Consider the following 17,451-nt stretch of genomic DNA (forward strand, 5'->3'; position numbering starts at 1 on the left):
AGCTGATTTTCATAAACTCAGAACAATGATCAGTAAGGTCCCATGGCAAGCGACGCTAACGAGAAAAGGAGTCCAAGATGGGTGGGAGCTTTTAAAAAAGGAAATTCTTAAGGCACAATCACAAACAATTCCAACAAGAAGAAAAGGTGGAAGACAACAGAAGAAGCCAGTGTGGCTTCACAAAAAGCTTAGGGATGACCTGAGAACAAAAAAGCACACATATAGGAAATGGAAAGAAGGCCAAGCAACAAAGGAAGAGTACAGGCAGGTAGCACAGAATTGCAGGGATGGCATCAGGAAGGCTACAGCTGAGAATGAGCTGAGGTTAGCAAGGGATGCTAAAAACAACAAAAAGGCTTTCTTCAGCTACGTGCATAGTAAAAGGCAGAGGAAAGAAATGGTGGTTCAGCTATTAAATAAGGATGGCAAAACGATAACAGATGACAAAGAAAAGGCAGAGGTGCTCAATTCCTACTTTGGCTCAGTCTTCTCCCAAAAGAAGGTCTATGACCCCCCTGGCAAAGGCAAAGTACAGGCTGAAGGAGCAGGATTGCAGCTTGAGATCGATAGGCATATGGTCAAGGAAAACCTAATTACTTTGAATGAGTTCAAATCTCCAGGGCCAGATGAACTGCATCCTAGAGTAATAAAGGAACTGGCAGAAGAACTCTCAGAACCACTGTCTATTCTCTTTGAGAAATCCTGGAGGACAGGGGAAGTGCCAGATGACTGGAGGAGGGCTAACGTTGTCCCTATCTTCAAATAGGGTAAAAAGGAGGAACCTGGGAACTACAGACCAGTCAGTCTGACATCAATCCCTGGGAAAATTCTGGAGCAGATTATAACGCAATCAGACTGTAAGCACCTTGACAACAATGCCGTGAGTACTCGAAGCCAACATGGATTTGTCAAAAACAAGTCCTGCCAGACAAATCTGATCTCATTTTTTGATCAAGTCACCTCCCTTGTAGACCGTGGGAATGCTGTAGACATCATATACCTCGACTTCAGCAAAGCTTTCGACAAAGTGCCCCATGATATCCTGATGAGCAAACTAGCTCGAAGTGGGCTAGATGAAACAACGATCCGGTGGATCCACAGTTGGCTACAGAATCGGACTCAAAGAGTGCTTATCAATGGGACCTTCTCAAACTGGGGAGAGGTAACGAGTGGGGTACCGCAGGGCTCAGTCCTGGGCCCAGTGCTCTTCAACATTTGTATTAATGACGTGGAGGAGGAGGTGCAGGGAATGCTGATCAAATTTGCAGCTGACACAAAATTGGGCGGGATAGCTAATACTTTGGAAGACAGAAACAACATTCAAAGTGATCTGCATAGACTGGAGCACTGGGCAGAAAACAACAGAATGACATTTCATAGGGATAAATGCCACGTTCTGCACCTAGGAAAAAGAAACCAAATGCACAGTTACAAGATGGGGGATACGTGGCTCAACCACACTACAAGCGAGAAAGATCTTGGAATTGTTGTCGATCACAAGCTGAAGATGAGCCAACAATGTGATGTGGCTGCAAAAAAGGCAAATGCTCTTTTGGGCTGCATTAATAGAAGCATAGCTTCCAAATCCCGGGAAGTACTGGTTCCCCTCTACTCAGCACTGATTAGGCCTCATCTGGAGTACTGTGTCCAGTTCTGGGTACCACACTTTAAGAAGGATGCAGACAAACTGGAGAGGGTTCAGAGGAGGGCAACAAAGATGATCAGGGGACTGGAAACAAAGCCCTATGAAGAGAGACTGAAAGAACTGGGCATGTTTAGCCTTGAGAAGAGAAGACTGAGGGGAGATATGATAGCACTCTTCCAGTACTTGAAAGGTTGTCACAGAGAAGAAGGCCAGGATCTCTTCTCGATCATCCCAGAGTGCAGGACACGGAATAATGGGCTCAAGTTACAGGAAGCCAGATTCCGGCTGAACATCAGGAAAAACGTCCTGACTGTTAAAGCAATACGACAATGGAACCCATTCCCTAGGGAGGTAGTGGGCTCTCCCACACTGGAGGCCTTCAAGACGAGGTTGGACAGCCATTTGTCAGGGATGCTCTGACTTGGATTCCTGCATTGAGCAGGGGGTTGGACTCGATGGCCTTGTAGGCCCCTTCCAACCCTACTATTCTATGATTCTATGAAGTGCAAAGAATGTCCCAATTAAGTAGTATACAAATATTATCAATATATAAATAATTAAGATCCTGGACAAGCCGCTGGCTACCCCCCACACACACACACCACATGTGGGTTGTGTTTTCCTTGTGTATGCAGATATAAAAATACTGCCAGAACTTGGGGGGGCAGGGGGAGTGCAAGAAAATGTAATATGTGAATAGTTCTGAGATCACTCACTAGAACATGGGATTCTGCACAGACCTGCATAATCCCAAGAAATCCCACTGCCTTCTTACCAGACTTAAAAAAAAAATTAGAGGACAAATCTCTCCAGCAACACTTTTCTTCTCCTGAGACTGGGCTGGCCTAACCCTGAAGCAACATGAAGCCATGGGTTTGGGCCGCAGGGCACTGAAGAGGCATTGTGTTTCCAGTCTCCAAACAGCCATCTTTGTACAAACAAATCCAAACGTGGGGGAGAGGCACCTGGGAGTCACGCCAACTTCCCCCACCCCTCCACCCCTTCAACAGCACATGTGTCTAGGACCAGCACGGCTCTGAAAAAGAGCAGGTCCCCCGGGAAGCTGCGTGAGCAGATTTTGACCGACTTGATCAACTTCCATTCGGCAAACAGTCCTCAGCCCATCTCCGGGCTTGTTCTGTTGCAGTGGCTTGCCTATGTTGCTATGGCTACCTCAGCCACAGTGCAAGCTTAAGTGGCCGGCCGGGGCACAAAAACAACATCTCCTCTGTTGCATTTGGGCAAAAGCCTCTAAGCTCCTAGGAACGGAGCTGCGGCAGCGGAACAGAGGCCCGTCTAAGTGAATGGAGGATCATGCTTGCAGTCAATGATTATGTTTGGAAGGTACCAGTGTTTGCTTCTGCAGGAAATGCTCCTTCAAAGTCAGCCTCAGGATTTTACGGGTCCTCCCCAAGTGACTCTACCTAGATCATTATTGTCAGATCCCATGATATATGGTTTTAAACATGGGCCTTTTGATTGGTCTTAACAGCGTTTTTATAACAGCAAACAAAACCAACTCTGACTCCACTGTCTCTGCTTTAGGATCAGTCCTACGGATCTACTGTGATATAATTCTGCGGAGGGCTTTTGACACCGCATCCATTCCATCATGGGCAAGTATTGGAAGTTTATCAAGGTGCGGGGGGGGGGGGCATTTGGGTTAGGTAAGGAGCAGTGGAGACTGGTTGTTCCGATGTCAGTGGGGTGGTGAATCCACTCTGGCACCTTGGATAGTTCCTTTAGAATTCTGACTGAAACCCAGAGCAGATTTACTGCCCCACTGACATCAGAGCCACCAGCCTCCACTGGCATGGAGGACAGAGAATGGAAGGGCTGATCAGAGAATCACTGTCCTTAATCCAGCCCTCCTTAACCCAACATCCTCTGGAGATGTGTTGGACTACAAACCCCATCATGAGTCTTGAGTAGTTGGCCAACCTTGCCAGCCAAGGGGAGGGTCTGTAGCTCAAGAGGAGAGCACATACTTTGCATGCAGAAGATCCCAGGTTCGAGCCCTATAATCTCCTGGCAGGGCTGGAAAAATTCTTGCCTGAAACCCTGGAGAGCTATTGCTGCCAGTCAGTGTCAACAATACTAGGCTAGATGGACCAAGGGTCTGGCTCAGTATAAGGCAGCTTCCTATGTTCCGATGCCCCTATTGGAGACCGAGGGTGTTTTGACCAGGGTTTGTACCAGTGTGAGACAGGATCCGCGAGCCTAAGATAGAAGCAGGATGTGTGCCGAATCTTGCCTGAGGCGAAAGCTGACAAATGTGAAAACTTGACTTCACAGAACTTTGCTCACAAAAACGGGCACATAAGAAGGCTACAATTGTTAGAGTTCTGTACGTGCTTTGATTTGAGGAACACACACAAAAGTTTATTAAGTGGTCTGCCAAGACTCCAGGCAATTTTGAAGTGGTCTGCGGAAACAAACGTTTGAGAACTGCTACCCGAAGGCACCTTGAGTAAAGCCTCCCATATCGCCCACTGCAGATGCCGAGGTAGATTTAGGGCAGTGATTGCGTATCAGCTCATACTGTGATATTTCTCTCTGACGTATCTTTAACCAAAAGGAACAAACACTGTCTTCGCTTTGAAATCAGTGGAAGGCAGACCTATTGCAGGAGATGTAGATATAATGTAGCACTTGGGGGAATGGATATTTGGTATGAGAATAGGTGTATTACAAGCATTACCAGCCCGAGGGGCCTGCTGCATGGTCGGCTTAAAACAGGGGTGTAGAAGACCATGCCCCCTGGCCCCACCCCTTTTCTCCAATGACCAATCATTTGATGGTTCTTTGGCTTCTGTGTATTTCCCCTCATTTGAAAACTGCCTCTCCTAAGGGTTTGTTACTGGCAGTAAAAGATTTAAGCTAAAATAGGTGGGTGCTTTTTTGCCCCACCCTTTTTGCCTTTGGCCCTGCCCACCACTGGAACGCAGCCCCCGAGAGTGTCTCTGAAATGGAATTTGGCTGAAAAAGGTTCTGCAGCCCTGGCTTAAAAGATGCTCTAGGCAGAGGCCAAAGGAAATAGGCGACAGACAGGATCTCCAGGGTGATTGGTGCCTCACAATAAGCAAGGCCTGAGGATTAGCCATGATGTCACTGTGACCTTGGAGTGGCCTGGGCAGAATAGACCAGGGCCTGCTCAGCTGGAGGATGCTTTGATGAACACATCTGCAGGATTGCTTGTGGAAGAGGCTGTGGAAAAAACACAATTGCCCAAGAGAATAACATCGGTTAATATTTCCATTTCTTACCTGACTATAAGAACAGAAAAGCAGAACTATTAAGGTAATAGTTTTGTTTGTGTGCTTGAAAAATTGATAGATCACCCTTCAAATATGTTTCCAGGGTGGTGCAAACAAATTCTCTCTCTCTCTCTCTCTCTCTCTCTCTCTCTCTCTCTCACAAAGAGTAGGACCATAGAAAGCATAGCAAATCAGGCAATTGGTCTGTCTAGGTTAGTATCAGGGTTGGCCCAAGACATTTTGCTACCTGAAGCAAAAAAACAGATGGCGCCCTCTGCTATTCCATATACAAAAGCTAATCTTGCTGCCTGAGACATAGAAGTAAATGGTGCTCCCACCCCCACTCAGGGTGCATAGCACCAAAGGATAGTCAAGTTTTTTGGACCTGAGGCAGAACATCCCACAAGCACCTCTCCCCAGCTCTGGCAGTAAAAACAACTTGCTGCCCTCTCGAGACATCCATCAGAAACCTCGGTGCTGATATACTTAACAGATATGAAGTAATATATTCTTAATAGTCTTTGCAACTTCCTTCCACAGTATGGGAAGTCTTTACTGTGCGAGCTTAATTTGCAAAAGAGGGGGCTTAGGTTGTCTGGAATGTACACATCCTTCCTTGGAATCTCTGCCTCCAATCCCAGATGTGTGTGTTGACTTCCTATGGATAATGGAAGGGAACTCTGCACATGCTTAGCAGTAGCCTCATTCCCACAGGGAAGTATAATCTGTTGCCTGCAAAAATTCATTCTACTTTCAGTTGACCAGCTCGTTCTTTAAGGTGCTCCAGTGGTCTGACTTCTTTATTCCATTTTTTAGTAGCTGGTGTTTTATGCTTATGTTGCTGCGTTGGTTTTACTTTTACTTTTATGACCTTTCCCTGTTTTGATTCGTATTTAATTTATTTGAGGCTAGGCTCTCAGACCAGCAACCGGTTGATGTACGGCTGGTGATAAAACACCACGCTCATAAGAAAAGGTAATCTTTCAGGGGAACCTGCTGCTGCTGCTTCTCTAATTGCATCTCTTTCTTCTTTGCCCCTGTCCAGGCAATGAGAGGATGCCTATCGTCAAGTATCCCAGGACAGTCGACCCTCTTTGGCACGAGTGGGATAGGAAGGCCCAGAAATGTGGGTTAAGGCACACTGTTTACGCTGTAAATGGGGATCACTATACCGGGGAATGGCTGGACAACCTTAAACACGGTAAGGACAATCCAGAGCAACAGATGAGAAGTAGGGTGTTTGCTGATCTTTGCTTCCACTGGAAGCAAACTTCTGAGTTGCAAAGACCTCTTGATTCAGGTCCAGGTGTTCCATGCAAAAGCCAAACATACAAAATCTCACATGCCATGTGTGAGGCTCTCACAGCCTTATATTAAACAACTCGCCTGCTCACCAGAGGCGAGCAGGAATTCCATGCAGGTGACTAGGCAAGCTTGTGCAGGAGAGTCGGATCACTCCATCCCTCTTCTGCCAGTCCACTTGGTAGAAGGCACATTTTTTACTAGCCACAGAGTCACAGAGAAGAGGATGTCCCTTCCTCCACATCCAGCATGGAAATGTAGGCTAGTAACCAGGCCGGTAAAAAAATTTTTTGCAGATGAGTAGTTTTTGTGGGCTAATTTGCAAGGGTGAGCTATCACTTGGTAATGCTGAGTGTTCTTGGTAAGAAAGGAATATGAAGGCTCCGAGAAGATTACCTTGGTTGTGTAAGAGGAGCCCGGATGGGTCAGACACAAAGTTTGCATAGTCCCACATCCTGCTTCCAACAACAGCCAGACAGGTCGCTCTGGAAGCTCACAAGCCAGAGCCAGCAGTGCAGCTAGGTAATTTTAGGCCCTAGACTTAGGGCATATTCTTATGCATGTTTAGACAGAAAAAAGTCCTACAACCCCCAGCATTCTCCATGCTGGCTGGGGAATGCTGGGAGTTGTAGGACTTTTTTCTGTCTAAACATGCATAAGAACATCAGAAGAGTCCTGCTGGATCAGACCAAGGGTCCACCTAGTCCAGCATTCTGTTCACACATTCTGAAAATGACAGCATCAATGAATAGACTAAAACAACAAAGTGCTGACATTCTTTTGAGTTGCAAAAGACGCGAGTCCTATTAAGCGTCCTGCCCTTTGCTCCACTACCAGGCAAAGGCACGCAGACATGGAAGAGGACAGGGGCAATCTACAGCGGTGACTGGAAATATGGTAAACGGGATGGATATGGCACATACAGCGTTCCTGACCCCGTCACGAAAGATTATAAGAAAGTGTATGCTGGCTGGTGGAGAAGTGACAAAATGTGGGTAAGTCATGCTCTTTCAAAATGTTTTATGTAAAGTTGCTCCTCTAAAAGTGAGCAGAAGGTCACACACCAGTTTGCTACAATCTTGAAAATAAGGAAGCTACTACAGCGCTTAAACTTTAAGCTGTAGCAGCTCCTGCACATTCTTCTGCCAGTTACAGCAGATCATGCTGAATTTTACTAAATGTTGTGCCCCTTTTCTTGGGAACAGTGAGAATTTCATGCAGAGTGGGCCCCAGAGGTCACCATAGTCAGGCACCTGCCAAAGCCCCCCCCCAATAGGAGGCCCGCTACCAGTCCTCGGAGTCTTTTGGCCTCCCCCTTACCATCGCTGCCTGTTCCCCTGGCCTTTCTGGGTGAGCAAGCAGTGAGAGGAATGAAGAACAGCGCCCCTGAATGCCTTGTCCTTCCCCTTTGGGAGGTGGTACAGAGCAGACTGGGCCCAGGGAAAGAGGTAAGAGACATTGGCAAGGAGGGGGAGGTGGGCATCCTCAGGAAGGGGGGTCTGCCAAAAGCATCTTGCCCAAAGCCCCCCACCCCCAAATTTGGAACTGGCACTGATTTCACATTAACTTCAGTAGGGTCCATCTGCTTTCATGGGCAGAGAGAAAGCTCTGGAGATTTATAGCGTTTTGCCAAACATTTCTTGTTTGGGAAATGTAGGAGGTTTGCTAGAACAGCCGGAGCTCTTCCAAAGCGAGAACAGCAGCCCTGGACTAATGTGAGCCAAAGGCCTTCCAGTTGGACCGGTCTGTTCAATAGGAAGCTGGTTGGCTACATGAGAACATCAGAAGAGCCCTGCTGGATCAGACCAAGGGTCCATCCAGTCCAGCATTCTGTTCACACAGTGGCCAACCAGCTGCCCCACTGGGAAACCCACAAGGACATGAGTGCAATAGCACCCTCCTGCCCATGTTCCCCAGCAGCTGGTGTACTTAGGCAAGCTGCCTCTGATACTGGAGGCAGCATAGAGGCGTCAGGAGTAGTAGCCATTGGTAGCCGTCTCCTCCAGGAATTTATCCAACCTCTGTTAAAGCCATCCAAATTGTAAAGCCATCACAATGTCTTGTGTTCCCGTCTAATTTCACTATGTGTGGTGTGAAGAAGTCTTTCCTTTTATCTGTCCTGAATCTGCCACCAATCAGCTTCATGAGAGGACCCCATTGGATTCCAGTATTATGAGAGGGGGAGAAAAATGTCTGACAGTCCTCAATCTACCCAAGCCTCAGAGGAAACACAAAGCAAGTTAGTTGCTGCTGTTGTTGTTGCTGTCATCTTTATTATTTTCTAATTTTAGGGTTATGGAATTAAGTTTTACTCGGATTCAGATTACTATGAAGGAGAATGGCGTGCAGGGAAGCGAGATGGCTGGGGACGGATGTACTACAAGGATGGGTCCATCTATGAAGGCCAGTGGTCTGAGGACAAGCCAGGCGGGCAAGGAATGTTTCGTTTGAGTAAGTACCAGCCGTTGCTGCGTTGGTGATGGTTGTGATGTCACTTCCCTCGCCCTGTTTGCCAAGGCGGTGCTCAAACCAATGACTTCAATGCTCAAGGCCCGATACAAGTCGTCCTCCCCGCAGCCACCTGGAAACAGAGCTGGGCCAAGTTAATAGCAAAGCTGGCTTGGTAGCCATAGGCCAGGGTGTAAGGCCCCAGGCCTGTAAGCAGGCTAATAGTAGTTTAGAGAGGCTTAGAGGTTCATAATGCTCTCTGCTGTGGTTCATTATTAGTTGCAATTCTCTTGCAGGATGGCCTCTCGGCTTGTAAGATGAGTCAAAGGCCAATACGGCTGCCTCAGCACATTCCATGCTAATGAACTCTGGTACCGTTTATCTTATCAGAGCCTAGGATGTGCCTGGGAATTGAAGCTCTGTTTATTTTGATGACCAGGTGTATGTGCTGGGAAAATTATGATAGTCTTGCTTCTGCCAAATATGTTACTATGCCTTGTTAAGCTATGCTGGGAAAGTTGTAGATGAACTCTAATGAATGCTTGCACCTGTCATATTACCTCACTGCTATGCCTGAATAACATGTATGATATAAAAGTCATCTTGTGACAGAGTTCTTTGTTCAGAGCTTTCGTCTGATCCAGCCATTGGGGATGCCTGTGCGCTGTAAGTACTCAATAAAGTTTCCTTGTAAGCAAACCTGGATCTGACTTATCACTTTCTTGGCACCTCTAAATTCTGGAAGCCCATGGCTGGGTCATGCACGGGGATGCAAAACCTAAAATCCAGAGGCCATCTGGACTCCTGACCACCAATCATTTGGTGGTTCCCTGGCTGTTGTGCAGTTTTCCCCCATTATAAAAGGTTGAAATGCCTCTCCCAAGTCTTAGTTACTGTTGAGAGCTTTAAACTAAAATATGCTGGTAGTCTTGGCCACACCCTTTTTGCTGTTGACTCTGCTTACCACTGGAATGTGGCCCCCGAGAGTTTCTCCAAAATGGAATGTGGCCCTTGAACTGAAAGAGGTTCAACATCCCTAGCATAGGTCCATCACTCTCCTTCATCTTAACCTGCTTTACAGGGTCATTGTGAGGGTAAGATGGATGGGGCTATATATGGTGGCACACTGAGGTCCTTACGGCAAAGATGGGATCAAAATGTGATTGTAAATGGCTCTTTTTTCCATCCTGAACAAGGAGATAATTGAATGCTACTTTAATAAATGTCATCATATGTACATGAGCCTCTGATGACCATTTTACAACCCACAAAGAGTCGGACACGACTGAACGACTGAACAACAACAACCAAGTTGTACCCAGGGCAGGTACCCTTATGACCCGAAATCTAGCTATCCCACAGTCCGGGAGCCAAATCTAGCCAACTTTAAGCATTGGGGAAGTGGTAGTGTCAGCTGTTCTCTAGAAACTGGTGTTTAATTTCTAAAATAAGAGGTGCTGAATGTCCTTTTCCAGATGCTAAGGGAATCTGGACACAACATCTAACTTGAAAACCCTGGGTAGCGCTTCCTCGGCAGTGGCAGAAATTCACTTTGCATATGCTCAGTGGCACTGTCGCTGTAATATCACCTCTTCCCAAACAGAGGTCTGGCACTGGAAAGACAATTCTGGGGATCAACCTCACTTAAAATTAAACACTGCTGGGGTGTCCAAGGCATTAAAGTACAGAGGATTTAAATCCCCTCCACAAACTGAATCATTGGTCCTGCAGGGAATACTCAGATTGATTCTAAACTAGCTGGACATTAGGCTAAAATTAGCCAGTGAATACATGATTATTTCTGCCCCCTTGCCAGTTTCATATAGTCAGCTTTGTGGAAGGAAATGTGCCCCACACTGCACATTTTGCAAGTGAACGCTTCTTCTATTAGGGTCATGATAAACTACCATCCCTGATCAAATCGTTGATACTGGCTGGATGCCTGGAGAGGGTGAGCTGAAACTCAGGATTCGTGCGGCTCACTTAACTGTGTTACAGAAAGATTTGACAGAGACAGAAGGCCACAGCACCTAAATCCATGAAAAATACAGCATCCTGTTTCCTGTGCAATCAGTTCTGTGCTCCATTTACAAAATTCCCTCCCCAGATAAATTCACCTGGCACCCCACATTTCTATAATGTTTACTCCAGCCAAATGCTTTCCTTCCCTGCCCCCTCTACAGCATTTTTAAATGAATTGCTATTTGAACACAACGTCATTTATGGCATTTCATGTTGATTTTTTCGTATTTTATCTTCTTTTCGTAAACTGCCTTAGGAGCTTTGCTGAAGGGCAGTATATAAATCTTTCAAAACCAATAAAAAAGCAAGGTCTGTTTCAGCATTGTCCAGAATATCATACCCAGGAGCATGGGAACAAAAAGATGCTTCCTCAGCTGGAGTTGCATCCCGATCTGGAGCACATGTACTCAGAAGTAGGTTCTGTTGATTTCGATGGAACAGACTTTCAAGGAAGTGTGCATAAGATCGCAGTCCACAGCTCTGCTCTTGTAGCCCAGGGCTTGGCCATTTCTGCCTCTCCAGATGTTGTTAGAAATGGCATGCTTTGGTGGCAGATGCAGCAACATCTGGCAGGCCAAAAACGGCTCACACCTGCTGAGTCACCTGACCCAACAGAAAGATGAATCAGAACATAGCAGAGCCAGACGTGTTGCTGAGGAAGGCGGCATGGCCCAGTGGAAGTGCAAGCCAGCATTCCTCTGTAAAGCATTTATCTTGGTTACTACTTTGGTTTTACTCTGTTTTAAGCTGAAGGTTTTTATATTATATTTTACTATATCATTGTATTTCATGGTTTTAAGTTTTGTCTTAGAGAGCTTCGGCTAATAGGTGGTATAGAAATGTAATAAATGCATATATTTTAAAATATTTAAACCTCAATGTCTGTGTCGGTTGCAGAAAACGAAAACCGCTACGAAGGTTGCTGGAAGGATGGGAAGAAACATGGGCCAGGCAAATTCATCTACTTGGATACAGGGCAGCTGTATGAAGGCTTCTGGGTGGCAGATACCCCCAAGTGCGGAACTATGATCGACTTTGGCCGTGATGAAGCGCCCATGCCCACTCAGTACCCAATCCCAAAGGTAAGGTAAGGTGGGTCTGAGCCCTGGCTCTTGTGCCGTCCCGCATCACATTGTCTCTTTCTGCAAGCGTAGCTCTGAGCAGGGAGAGGCCACCATCAGCATCTGCTCCAGCTGCTCAGTTTGCCACAGACAGTCCCTGCAAACGGCGCCTGTCAAAATTAGCAGCCTCCTGTCTCGGCGATCTTGAGCTGGACCGCTGGGATGGAGGCAAGGGGTGTGTTGGAGGCTTGCATGTACAGCCTCCAACCTCCCACCCAACATCACCCACAGCCCCTCAGGGCCAAACAGGTTGTGCACCCCTGGTGTAGACAAACTGAGCCAGGTGGACATTCTGACTCAGGAAAACGCAGCTTCCTACCCTTGCCACCGAACCACCTTCAATCCCATATCACAGCTGTCGGGGATGGCATTGAGACCTCCTCAAAGCCCATACGTCCTCTGTGTGCTACTGCATGGATCCTGAACAAGCCAACACCTTCTGAGAGGCAGCCCAACGTTTGGATAAAGTTATGTTTTGCTGCCATTCCAAGCGCTGGGGAGGAGGATGTTAACATTTCAGTGTTTGTGTTTCTCTTTCCTTCGGTTTGCTCGGGTATGGAGGCTTGCAGTGTTGCCTTATTTCCAGCCCTGACCCAGTCGCTTTCCTTCAGTTTATTTTGATGGCTCAGTGTCCTGGTGCTTGCATATTTCTTGATAAGTTTGTCATCAAACGCAGCCCAGGGTACTGCATGAATAATAAATAAACTTTAATTGGTTGCTATGGTGGGTGGGGTGGGGGGAATGCTGAACTTAATAGCAGAGGAATAATCAAGGATAGCTGGAAGAATATAACCCAAAATAATTGCCTTAAAGGGGCTTGTTTACACAATCAACATCCAGACCTTGTTTTTTCACCAAGCTATTATCCTGAGATAAAGTGCTTCATGCACCCTCTTGCCCCAGGAGTGGGATCTTCAGGGTGGTCAGTTTCCTTTGTGGGGAGAAAGCACTGGAAATGGAGGGCATTTGGAATATGCTGTCTATTCACCAAGGTATGATGAGCAGCCAGTTAAATTGTCTGGAGCACTTGATGCTGCAGAGTTACTGAAGTTAAATAGGAACAAACCCCATGCAAGGGTGGGATAATAAATATTATACACAAAATAGAGTTAGAATTGAGTATGCATCACAGTGGTGCAGAAGCAAGCACACAGCAGGCAGCACCAGTCTCCAAATAAGATCAGTCCAGCATTGTAAGATCCTTTCTGCTTGGAACAGGTATTCTTTCCCCACAGTCCAAAGCCCTAACTGACTTTCCAGATCTCACTTGGGAAAGGTATGTGTGAAGACTTCATTCTAGCCACTCAGAGTAGCCTATTAGCCCCCTCAGTCCAAACCTAGAAAAGGAGTCACTTTGTCTTACAGGAGGCCAAGTCCATAGCAAAAGAACTGCAATGCATTTCAGCCACATCCCTCCTCTTGCTGCACTTGTTGATGGAGCCAAGAAGCTCAACCATCCCTGTTTGCTCTGTACAGTCAGGAGTGTATCTGAACCGTGGCATTCTTCACATTTTCTACTGGTTCCGCTTGTCCTTGGTCATCTTTCAGCATCCCCCTTCTTCCCTCAAGTGAAGAGCTTGGTTGGGGCAAAACAGGTTCCTTTTATCCACCAGAACAGCAGATGGGCCAAGTTGCGTGTGGTCAGGATTCAGGGCTGAGGCTGCTAAATCGCTAACAGTGGTCTACTTTAATGGTCCATTTAGTATAATGAGAGATGGTATAGTGGTTCAGAGCATTTAAAGTTTAACGATGCTATATAAATGACAAGTATTGCATGCTGTATTTTGGGAAAACGTTTTCAACAAACAATGCTTGCCAATACGTATGAGGTAAGTATTTTAAGGGCTGTCACCCAATTAAATAAATCTTACAGGGCAATCCTATACATGTCTACTCAGGAGTAAGCCCCATTCACTCCAGTGGGACCTACTCTCAGGTGTGTATTGAGTTGCTGCCTTATGTGATCAATCCTATGATTTTTAGCCAATTAATCATTTGGCCTGTTGATTCAACACAAAACAGTTCTGAAACATGTAAAATGTTTCCCTTATAACCAATCCATCTAACTGGTTAAATTCTGCACCCCTAATTATTTTATGAGGAATTTGTCTTGTGACTAAAAGATGCCTTTTAACCCACTAGGGAAAAATCCTGTGCATATTTAGACAGAAAAGACTCCTGCAACTCCCAGCATCCAGTGCTGGGAGTTGTAGGCCTTTTTTTCTGTCTAAACATGCACAGGATTGCAACCTAAAAGGCACTCATAATGACTGGACAAAATGGGAGCTGTTTGTAGGGCAGTTCTCTTCTGGCTGGGTTAAATGCACAGGCTGCCAAGTTGCCTATGTCTGATCTCTCTTTCTTTTGTGTTTTTATTTCAGATTGGACTGATGGACCCAGAGGGCGTGTTAGAAGAAGCTGTTCTGATGCTAGACAATGCCGAAGAATTAAGTGCTCAGTCTCGGAAAGAAAGATAACGGCAGATAACCCCGTCCTCCGCTGTTTCGTTCCCTGTGTCGTAGGCTGCACAGAAATACACGACAATGGCCGTCTATATTCCACAGAGAACCCTCCTTGCCCAGTGCCATTCCCAAGTATATGTTATCTGCTGCCTCCTGGAGCTTTTGGCCTGTCCTTCATTTTCTCCTTCTGGTCACTTGACATCCTTTTGCATTCGTTTAGCAAACCCTTCCCCAAGTTGGTACCCGATAGAAGTATCGGACTATAGCTCCCATTATCCCCAGCCAGCATGCCAATGGTTGGGGGTGATGGTAGTCATAGTCCAATTTAAGAGACATTTGAGTACTCATGGTAGGGGAACAGCCATCGCTCAAGTGGTAGAGCACATGCTTTGCATACAGAACGCCCCAGGTTCCATGTCTGGCATCTCCAGTTAAAAGGCTCAGTCACCATAGACAAGAGATGGACCGATGGTTTGACCAGGTAAAAGGCAGCTACCTCTGCATCTGAACACTTGCTTAAAAATATCCGACGTACCCTGTTCTAATCCACCAAGACACAACTAGTCCAGCATTTTCTTATAGAATACAGCACAGAAATGCGAAATCACAGGCCCACCCCCTTTCCCTGATCATTTGGGAGCTTCCCAGCTTTTGTGCAGTTTTTTCCTCCATTTTTAGGGCATATCTACTCTACAGACTTAACCTAGCACTTTATTGAGGCTTCCGTTTCCAGATTCTTTGCAGGATTAAGATCGGCTCTTTTGCACGTGTTTTTTTCCTGGGGTTTTCTTTCTCTTCCTTTCCTTATGTTCCATTACACAAGCACTACATGGTGCTGTGGTATAGCGGAATTGTGCAATTACACGGGGCTTTATCCTGCCACTCACAAATATTACCAGACTTCCCTCCGTAGAACAAAACAAGTTAAAACGGTTGCAAAGCATGGGAGAGGCCCTTGAAGATGACAATGTCGTGTAATGGACCTGCAAACTACCATGAGGAATCACAAGTACACAATAAATGCTTTGTATAGAAAGGCTCTTAAAGGTTGGAATGCCTCTCCTTAAGGCTTACTGTCAGTAAGAACATTATGCTAAAACATACTTGTATTTTGGCTCCGCCCACACTGGAAGGCAGCCCCTGAGAGCTTCTCTGAAATGGAATTCAGCCTTTAGACTGAAAGAGGTTCAGCAACACCCCTGACCTAGCAGAATAGCCAACTGGGAAACGGTGATCGAGTCGGCCAAGCACTCACCTGGAATGTCAGATGAACTGGGTGCTTACCCTGCTAGAACAAACTCTTAGCATCATGCAAAGCTTTGATGACCATCGCTTTTACACAGTAAGTTAAACTTGCAATTTTCAGTAGGTTGGGTTTGCTGCTGAAACTTTTCCTTTTTTTTAATGCTAGCATGCAGCCTGGAACCTAAGTAAGGCCAAGAGGCACCTCTGAGCGCACACAATGTTCTGTCCAGCCCTTTGCCCAAGGGTTGAGGGGGCATGGCTTGGAGTCCCTCTCTTTTATTAATTAAAAAAGGTCACAGCCACCTTGACATGATTCTTCTCATTTGATTGCCCTAATTCTGTAAGATGCCTTCTTGTGCCAGATATTGTCAAAATGCAAATGCAGCATCGTTGCACCTCAAAAGTGTTTCCTGTTGCTAACCGCTTCCTCCTGTCACAAGAAAGATGAGTCAATTCATACTTCAGATCCCTGGGCTATCAAGATCCATCTAATTTAGATTACCCTCCAGCTCAGAATACACTCCCAAAGAGTTAATATGCACAACTGACCACATCAAACTATCTTTCCAGCCTTCCCCGATGGGGCATTCTCCAGATGTGTTGGACTACAACTTCCATCATATCCAGCTACATCAGCTAAGGATGATGGGACTTGTGGTCCAACACATCTGGAGAGTGCCCAGTTGGGGAAGGCTGATTCTCCTTCATTACTTGTTGCTTTGTACACAAAATACTTTGAGTATGGATGTTAACATGACTGAATGCTCCCCAAACCTGCTCAATTTAATGTGGAACTTAGTGCTTTTTTATGAGCCACCCAGAGACCTTTGGCTATTGGGTGATATAAAAATGAAAGAAATGAAATGAGAGCCGAATTCAATTTTGGAGAAGCTCCTTGGGGCCACATTGCAGGGTAGGTGGGGCAAAAGGGGATAAGGACAAAATGCCAAAAAATCCCATCCTAAGCCTTAAGAGAGGCATTTTGATCTTTTAGAATGAATGGGGGTGAGGGGCAGGAAAGTGTGTTTACAACAGTGCTTGCAACAAGTTGCTACTTGCATCCTTTATACATTGGATTTCAGCCAAGGTAAAGCATGCAATTTCTGTGGGTTCTTATAACCAATGTTGCGGACTGCAAGGAAACATTAACGGAGAAGATTTGACTTTTAAGGATGTTGGGCTAGACCCTGTTAGGGATTTATAGGTAAAAATCCAGTATGTTGAACTGGGCCTGGCAACACAAGAAGGAAGCCAAAGCCACTGGGCTTCTGATGCAATGGGCTCTCAGCACCACACCCTTGGCCTTAATGGAAGTGAGTATTTCAAAGCACAGAATCATTTTCACGTTGGAGCAAAAAAAGTACAGCTGTATCAAAGTGATCTCAAAAGCAGACCAGTTTAAAAGTCTCTTGTTCGTAATGGAAGGAATTCACATTTATTCTTTGTTACTCTTGCTTTTCCTCCCTGGTTGGTCTCCCTAACCGGCAACATTTAGAGCAATCAGCAACATTTAGATCAATCCTGGCACAGAGAGAGAGAGAAAGAAAGAAAAAAAAGGCCGAGAAAAGAGAGAAAAAGACTACATACAAAAATGCACACAGAGTAAACTGGAAAAATAATTTTAATTTTCTAGTTTCATTTTTAGTCATCTAACAATTCTTTTCAAATGAGTAGATACAGATTCTTCAGAAAAATGTGATTAAAAACACCCACACACATCACCCAGACCTGACAACAGCATGCGTAAGAGAACCACATCTGCTTACCTATGAGTTGTCTACAGCAGAAGTGTGTGTGTGTAGAACTTACCGACAAAATCCCAACAAACTTGCAAGGAAAAAAACACTCATCTCTGGCAAAACCAATTTACGGAAATTTGCACATTTGAAGTGTCTCCCCGCCCCCCTCCATTTATTGTACGCCTGCACACACCCACTGCAAAGGGTTAC

The 17,451-nt window shown here is 45.8% G+C and overlaps 1 protein-coding gene across 1 annotated transcript; it reads left to right on the forward strand.

The window, feature by feature from the left end:
* Positions 1 to 2,666: 2,666 nt before the first annotated feature.
* MORN3 (MORN repeat containing 3) lies at positions 2,667 to 15,808 on the forward strand. The gene is made up of 7 exons (XM_084820142.1): positions 2,667 to 2,989; positions 3,191 to 3,261; positions 5,948 to 6,103; positions 7,042 to 7,199; positions 8,496 to 8,655; positions 11,572 to 11,756; positions 14,177 to 15,808. The coding sequence occupies exons 2-7, from the start codon at positions 3,258 to 3,260 to the stop codon at positions 14,270 to 14,272; spliced, it is 759 nt and encodes a 252-aa protein (XP_084676268.1). The 5' UTR covers positions 2,667 to 2,989; positions 3,191 to 3,257; the 3' UTR covers positions 14,273 to 15,808.
* Positions 15,809 to 17,451: the final 1,643 nt, after the last annotated feature.

The sequence above is a fragment of the Heloderma suspectum genome, chromosome 13 (assembly GCF_057233095.1).
Source record: "Heloderma suspectum isolate Gila_16-S chromosome 13, 16-S_ref, whole genome shotgun sequence".
Taxonomy (NCBI): Eukaryota; Metazoa; Chordata; class Lepidosauria; order Squamata; family Helodermatidae; genus Heloderma; species Heloderma suspectum.

Coding starts and splice junctions, on each gene's coding strand:
- MORN3 (XM_084820142.1), top strand. Junction 6,104..7,041: donor GCTGGACAACCTTAAACACG/GTAAGGACAATC, acceptor CTCCACTACCAG/GCAAAGGCACGCAGACATGG. Junction 11,757..14,176: donor CTCAGTACCCAATCCCAAAG/GTAAGGTAAGGT, acceptor TTTTTATTTCAG/ATTGGACTGATGGACCCAGA.